Consider the following 7342-nt stretch of genomic DNA (forward strand, 5'->3'; position numbering starts at 1 on the left):
TGTTGTAGCTACCGTAGTCTGGTTCCCAGACCAAAAGATTCTGACTATTCCTGATGAATCTTAGGTCCGGTAGTCTACGGTAATACATTGTATTACAATTTACGTCACGTGTCTAAAACGGGAAGAATTCCTCCTTTTTCCGAAAATTTCCGAAGTTTGCCGAAGTCGTTTCGTCGACAATCGGATAGCGCCTGAGTATTTTCGAGTGTATAATATAGGTTTAATTAACTGCTAATTGCTTATTAATTTTATTTTAAATGAGTTGATAATTAATATTCATTGCTTTCATTTAGAAAACTTGAAATTCAACGACTGATTTCGTGCATCAAATATACTCCGATCGTATGGGCGAACTTTTTGCTGCGTCATGTACAATTTTGAATTTGACGACCGTTACCGAGATTTTCCAAACCTCGGTCTTCATTCGGCTCCGCCTGCTAACAGTGCTATTTGGGTGCCTAATTTTGAAGATTGCAGATCAACATTAGTCAATGTTATCTTACAGAAACATCAAACTGTATTATCATAACTGTATGATATTACGAAGCAAGTGATCTATTTTAATTTTTATCAGAACATTAAAAGCTACAAGCGATATAGCGAAATCGGAAACAAAGCCGAGCTTTGAAAAAGGGCCATCAATGTCGTCATTTTAATTTTTAGCCACGGAGGCTGCCTGACCTAAGATTCATCAGGAATAGTCAGAATCTTTTGGTCTGGGAACCAGACTATAGCTACCGCGGACAATAAAAAAAAAAGTTGACGCGCATGATAAAAATCGACGCGCGCGCTGACCAGAGACCGACTTTTTCTCTCTTTTTTTGGCCTTAAGTATCACTTTGGCCATAAATGTTGAAATAGGATTACACCGTGTAACGCCAAGGAATGTTCTAAATCCGGCCCATTGTGTACGTCACACGCATGAAAAGACGCCAGGTGTATAGCCATTCTGACTCGATTAACCAGAATGTTATGCGTTCTGGGCTTACCTTTTTACTACAGCTTTGTGATTGCGAAGGCTTACGCGTAACCGTTGTTAAACAACGTTAATCCGATTATACGTACATAAACGTTACCATCAGAGCAGTGAAATTCATGCAGCCAAAAAAACATGGCTTTTTGAATGCTATGTTTTTCAGAAATAATGCTCAGTATGATTGAAATTTTATTTTATAACAGAATAAGAAAGTATAATTATCATGTCAGTGACAAAATCGCTGTTATTGATGCCGAAACACTAGTGAATGTGACCTAAAGTCTTTAAAAATTCGTTCGAAAAGGTCCCCAAATCTGTCTATTTATTTCAATTGATAGGAATCCCCATAAGTTGTTATTTCACGAGTAGTTGAACACTGTCTAATATCATTTAAGTATATTCCGAATTTCAACTTAATCTGTTATTGCAAACGCTTGTGTTACACCTTGAACTATCTCCAAGGTAAATTTCGACGAGGATTTTTTTCGACAAAACTTACGTGCATGGTTTTCGGGTTGGCCGTTTTGGGGGCAACAATGACGAAGCCCATATTACTTACTTGGCGTGACTCGGCATGGGTCTCGGTATCGACCAATTGAAGCCGACAAAAAAGGTGAAATTTATTAATTAGTAACTCGTGAAGGAGGCGATACTGAAAATTTGTACTGCACAATCATAGGGTAGGAACCTGATTATTCGAGATGCATTAAAAGGTTGACAGATATTGCAAACACCAGTGTTACAGCTTGGGGGGGGGGGAAATAAGCCTATTTTTTCAATTCCAACGAAAAATACAGAACATTATGAAAACGATTTTAGCACATAAATTAATTATAAGGGACACAGACCCTGAAAGTTGCATGAAGATACGGCCTTCCAAACGGGAGAATTGATTTTCAAAGATTTTGCGGGCGAACATTCACGTGTCTGTGTTCATGTTGTTTCATTCAAAATATAGCATTACGTAACCTTCCGAAATTGGCCTTCGCAACCACACGGCTGTACTATAGGTTTGCCTTGTCTTGTAAGTTGTTACCTCTGCCAAGGAGGTTATGTTTTCATCGGATTTTGTTTGTTGGTTTGTTTGTTTGTTTGTTAGTTTGTCTGTTAGCAAGACAACTCAACAAGTTATGGACGGATTTGCATGAGTTTATTTTAAATGTGGTCCTTGGTAGAAGTACAAATCGATTAGATTTTGGAAGTGATCCGGATGTGGGTCTGGATCCAGGATTTTTTTTTAGAATTCTTCACCATTTATGCGAGTATTTCTTTTGGGTGTACTGACAATATGGCGTGGAATTGTTTAGCCTTGGTGGAGGTTTGCGCTCTCTGAGTGCTTTCTAGTAGGTAATTAGGTTTGATGGGTTTTTAATGTGATAGGACCTATATCCCAAGCTCCATCCATTATTTTATATTCCAATCAAATTCAGACAATCTGGACAGCATAAAGCCACGTTATAGCTTCATATTTGTAGAGACCGTTTGAAATATTGTTCATACAAAATACAGATAATACATATGCCGCAGGTGCCCCCTCAATCAAAGCAATACGAGGAGTGGACCTGCCCCCCCCCCCCCCCCACCATCGGAACGCCGCGTGGCAAACTAGGCGTGCAAATAAATATACATTTTACAATTAAACATCAGCAGTTTCATTTGTTTATTTACCTGATATGCTTGAGCTCCTTGCCTGATCTTGTGACGTCACATCTGGCACCACGGGATGGGCCGAGCATAATTCTAAATACAAAGTCAAAATTGTGATATTTTATTTGTTATTGTTTTTAACTGGAATAAACACAACCGACAAACTGATAGGCACAAAATGCATTCTGAATCCAGTGGATCCGTTAAAATTGTACGTATGCCTATACGGATACAGCAGTAAAACTGAATAGGCATCAACAAGCGGAAATAAGCCAATATAAAGGTATGAAATTGAAACTAAGGCCAAAAAAAAAAAAAGTCGGTCTCTGGTCAGCGCGCGTCGATCTTATCATGCGCGTCAATTTTCTTTCCAAAATGCTCCGCGGTAGCTCCAACAGCGCCCTCTATTGCCGCACCTCCTCAATTTTTTTTTACCAAAGAGCACCAAGGAATGGGAAATTGCACCAAGGCAAATGATCGAGAGCACCAAGGCAAATTATGGAGGACACAAATGTACATGAGGACACCAAAAAAGCAAAATAGTACCCCACCTTGTCTGTACAATCCAAGTTTGAAGAAGAAAAAGAAAGCCAAAAATAAAATAATAAATCCGCGTCGCCGCGTCAATTCCGGAACTTTGGTCTGACAAGAGACCGAATATTTTTTTTTTGGCCTAACATGACAAAATTGTTTTCAAAATGTACCGTTATTTTCAATTTGTACCGTTATTTTCAATAGATTTCCCCCCCCCCCAATTTTTAACCCCAAAATAGATTACTGGTTTAAATTGCTACTTTTCTTGTTATTTTTCTAGCAATGACAAAGTTATCCATTTCAGAATTGGGGGGGGGGGGGGATACCAGCATGTAATGAGGGAGCACCAAGGGTGGACCCAACAACAACATTTCCTCCAAATTTCCAGGGCACCGCAAGTGCTGCTTATTCGAAGGGGGGGGGGGCAAGACCTCTGTTGACTATAGAGGGCGTTTTTTTATCAAATTATGAACATTTCATAATGCCGTACGTGCGGATCAGGGAAGTCAAAATGGTAATCTAGATTCCTCTTCCTTTTAATAACTAATAAAAAATACTTTGAAAAGACACTTGATCCTTGGCAAGTGGGACATTTCAGATTTTTTGTTTGTGGGGGGGGGGGGCATCTTGGGTGCACTTGGAATTCGTGGGGGGCACGTGCCCCCAGCCCCCCCCCCCCCCTTCACCTTGGCTACGCCACTGCTGAACACACTGTTCAAATAAAATCGTTTAAATATAAATTCTTGACAAATTAAAGGGCTATTTTCGCCTGGAATGCGCCATTATTTGGGCTCTGAAAGGCATTTCTGTAAATGAAATCATAACAGTTTGACAAATATTTTAAACAAGTCTAATAGACGTCCATGAAGTACTTCTTGAAAAATGGCGATTTTCATGAAATCATCATGCGAAGGAATTTCGGCCATACAAATTTGATCTTCAAAAAATCGAGCCATTGCAGCGCTAGTTGATAGTCAAGTAACACATGATTCATAAACAAAGTATGCTAGTAACTGTAAACCACAGAAATACAAAGTTTCAGCTTTCAAATCAGTTGCCTGCTTACAGGTTTCCACGAGTTTTTTTTTTGCAATAGAAAATAATTGTAAAATTACAGTTGAAAACGAACAATTCAATTCAGTTTCACACTTACGTAAGGGCGCAGTAATGGTGATCAGCGTGGCAGCCAACACCAGCAGATTTGATGCAGAGTAAGCCATTATTGTTTTCGAATACGATGAGAGAAAGTAATACAAACGTCTTAAGGAGAGATCAGCTCGGAGCCGAGTATGAACCGACGGGTTGGTAATCGGGTTTATATGGCGCTAGGCATCGTGTAGGGTGTGTCGGGGTTAACAGGTAAGCATGCAGATATCCGTCTGGCTTCCATGCAATAAATCCTCCGACGTTGTCTAGGCTACGTGGTTTTGTTTGTGTTGCTAGGAAACAATCTGTATTAGGCACCACATGCTCTAAAACCACACACACATACCAGACATTACCTCATACACATCGGAATGTTTGAACCCCAACTCAACCCCAACGCCCCCTCAATGACAAGACTTTACGTGAAATTTCACGCAAAATCTAGATCTGCTATTTGTGTTATTATTATGTTAATGGTTTTTCAAAGTTGAACATAGAAACTGACTGGAGCAGGGTTTAAACCTGTGACCTAATGTCAATGAAACTAAATAAATATATTAAAGATACACTTCATAAGGAAATGTATTAATGTGTTATACAATTAAAAAAAGTGCAACATAATCAATATAGACTATGAGCGGCCGAGAACTTAGTCTGAATATCACCCGTTCTCCACGGAGCCCTGTACGTCTCCGGTCAAACGTCTGATACATAAAAGCACGCAAACTTATGCGACCCCTCGCGCCAGCCTATCGGAGTCGACTTTACTAAATCGTGACGTCATTTCAGTTCGAAGTCTGGACTAAGGTTTGATTGGTCAGTTCGAATGAAGTGTTTTTGTAATACAACAATGGCTGGCCGAGCATAGATACATAAAACCAAGACAAGCTTGCCGCGGCGGACGCTTATCACTTATAGCGTATTATTGTAGTGTCTATAGGTTTTATTTATCGATGTCTCAAACGCGACAACGGGTGAATGACCGAAGGCCCGATATAGAAAGCGCCCGCTTCGCAAGACTCTACTACCGAGAACTGGGCGGGACCAACTATGGCAAGGCCAACATGGTGAACATTGGACGTGACGCGTGTGGTTTGACACTGGATCATAGTTACCCTCATGTATGACGATCCTGTAACGAACATGCATGTTCAAGACGTTCATCCAAAACAGATTTAACCTCTGACATTGTCTGGGCAATATATCAAACATCGGGTAGTGGCATAGTTGTGTGGAGTACCAATGCACCAAATTGCTCACGTAAAGGGAGGCGGAGCCGAAAACAAGTCCTGGTTAAAACATCGCGGCCGTATCATAAGTCCGACGCCTTATAGGTCCGACGTCGGAAAAACGAAGCGTACGAGGCGTCGGAGCTATGAGGCGTCGTACTTATGAGGTGTCGGACTTATGGGCCTTTATGTAGTTGGGGGATGCGATTTTTCGGAGCTATGAGGCGTCGGACCTATGAGGCGTCGGACTTATGAGCGGACCCCAGAACATCATTTCCTTCAGTTGTGACGGACATGTTTTGTCACTGGCTTTCGGCTCATATTTAACCTCATGTATATGACGAGCCTGTAACTAACATCCATGTTCAAGACGTTCATCAAAAACAGACTTATTTTTTAAATTGTCTGGGCAATATATCGCAAACATTTGTCAGTGACACTGCAGTAATATTTGGATGCGAAGCATTAAGGCCGAAAACAAATACTTCTGCTTCCGATTCACATGCCTTTCAAAAATAGGGTCGGTCGGTCGGAAACTTTTTTTTTTTGGGGGGGGGGACATTTTTTATGCAGATTGAATGGGTCATTCAATTATATGGGAAGGATTAGCCTGAACTATTTCCATTGCACTACGAAAGCTATACCCAAAATGGCCACAAAATGTGATTAAAACCTTTCTACGGTCAACATAATATTTACGTTGGATAATTCTTAAAAAATATTGGAAAATTCAGGTCGTTTGCACCATATTCACAACGCTAGTCAAGACGGGAAGCTATTTGTAAAAATAACATTTTAATATTTTTTATTTGTAAAAATAAGCATTTTTTGACGCAAAAGGGTTGTTGAGAGGTATTTTGTGAAGACAGAAAAGACAATATTTTATTTTTATTTATTCAAACATTTTATTTTTTTAATTGCCGATAGAATTTGTAGGGTCGCAGCCTACAAATAGGGTCGATTGGGTAACCGGAAGCAGAAGTATTTTTTTTTGGGGGGGCCTAAACAGGCCTAAATTGCCCACGCTTTCTTGTGAAACGCTTCGGTCGATCGGCACGAAATTGGGTGACTTTTCCTGTAACGTTAATCAGTGGTCAATATAGTATCAAAAGCAATTTTGTAGATGGCCATGGTCGGGATGGCAACCGATTAAAAAACATGGGTAATCATATAATAAGAGAAGAATTGAGCCACTCCTCTCCCTTGAAATATTCGATAAAGTCAGCGTCTCGAATAGCCTCTCCTAACCAAACTCCTGCTGCTTGGCTTCATGTTTGGCCGCAGAAAAAAAAATTGGGTACTTTTTGGGGGGCGGACTATTTTGACGTTGGTGGCGCCACTTATATTCCTATTATACTACTCGAAAATAGGCCACGTATATATGACCAAGGTCAAATTGTAGGACTAAAAACAAATTACCCAGGCCCCCCCCCCCCCAGCGGCCCCCCCCCCCCCCCTTGGGTGCGCCACGGGATGGCAGTGTTGTGAAGGCAGGTTTCTGGCGCCTAAAACAAGATAGCTACTGCTTGGCTTCATGTGAGATGTGAAGGCAGGTTTAAGGCAACCCTCCTAATAGACGGAAAACTCTGATTCCAAACCCGTGCAGGTGGGGCTCGTCAGCCTTGGTTGGCTTCCCACCTAGGAGAAGGCTACCTCGGAAGTATAAAACCATACCGCTATTACTCCACTCCTGGGCGGCCTACAAGACAACGGTGTAAAAAAACCCGCTTGCTACGAATAGCTTAGCTGATTCTAATGGTATGACCTCGGAACGTCTAGACCTAAGATGACGAACATCCTCTCAACCACT

The 7342-nt window shown here is 41.0% G+C and overlaps 1 protein-coding gene across 2 annotated transcripts in view; it reads right to left on the reverse strand.

Moving 5' to 3' along the window:
• The window catches only part of LOC119738546 (scavenger receptor cysteine-rich domain-containing group B protein-like), a 29852-nt gene extending 25384 nt beyond the window's left edge, over positions 1 to 4468 (reverse strand). For both annotated transcript variants that reach the window (XM_038213454.1, XM_038213455.1), the window contains exons 1-2: positions 4311 to 4468; positions 2645 to 2716 (exon numbers count right to left, since the gene is read on the reverse strand). In XM_038213454.1, coding sequence (XP_038069382.1) covers positions 2645 to 2716; positions 4311 to 4377 — 139 coding nt within the window. In that variant the 5' untranslated portion in view covers positions 4378 to 4468. The remainder of the gene's footprint in view (positions 1 to 2644; positions 2717 to 4310) is intronic.
• Between the last annotated feature and the right edge of the window lie 2874 nt (positions 4469 to 7342).

The sequence above is a fragment of the Patiria miniata genome, unplaced genomic scaffold (assembly GCF_015706575.1).
Source record: "Patiria miniata isolate m_02_andy unplaced genomic scaffold, ASM1570657v1 HiC_scaffold_3, whole genome shotgun sequence".
NCBI lineage: Eukaryota > Metazoa > Echinodermata > Asteroidea > Valvatida > Asterinidae > Patiria > Patiria miniata.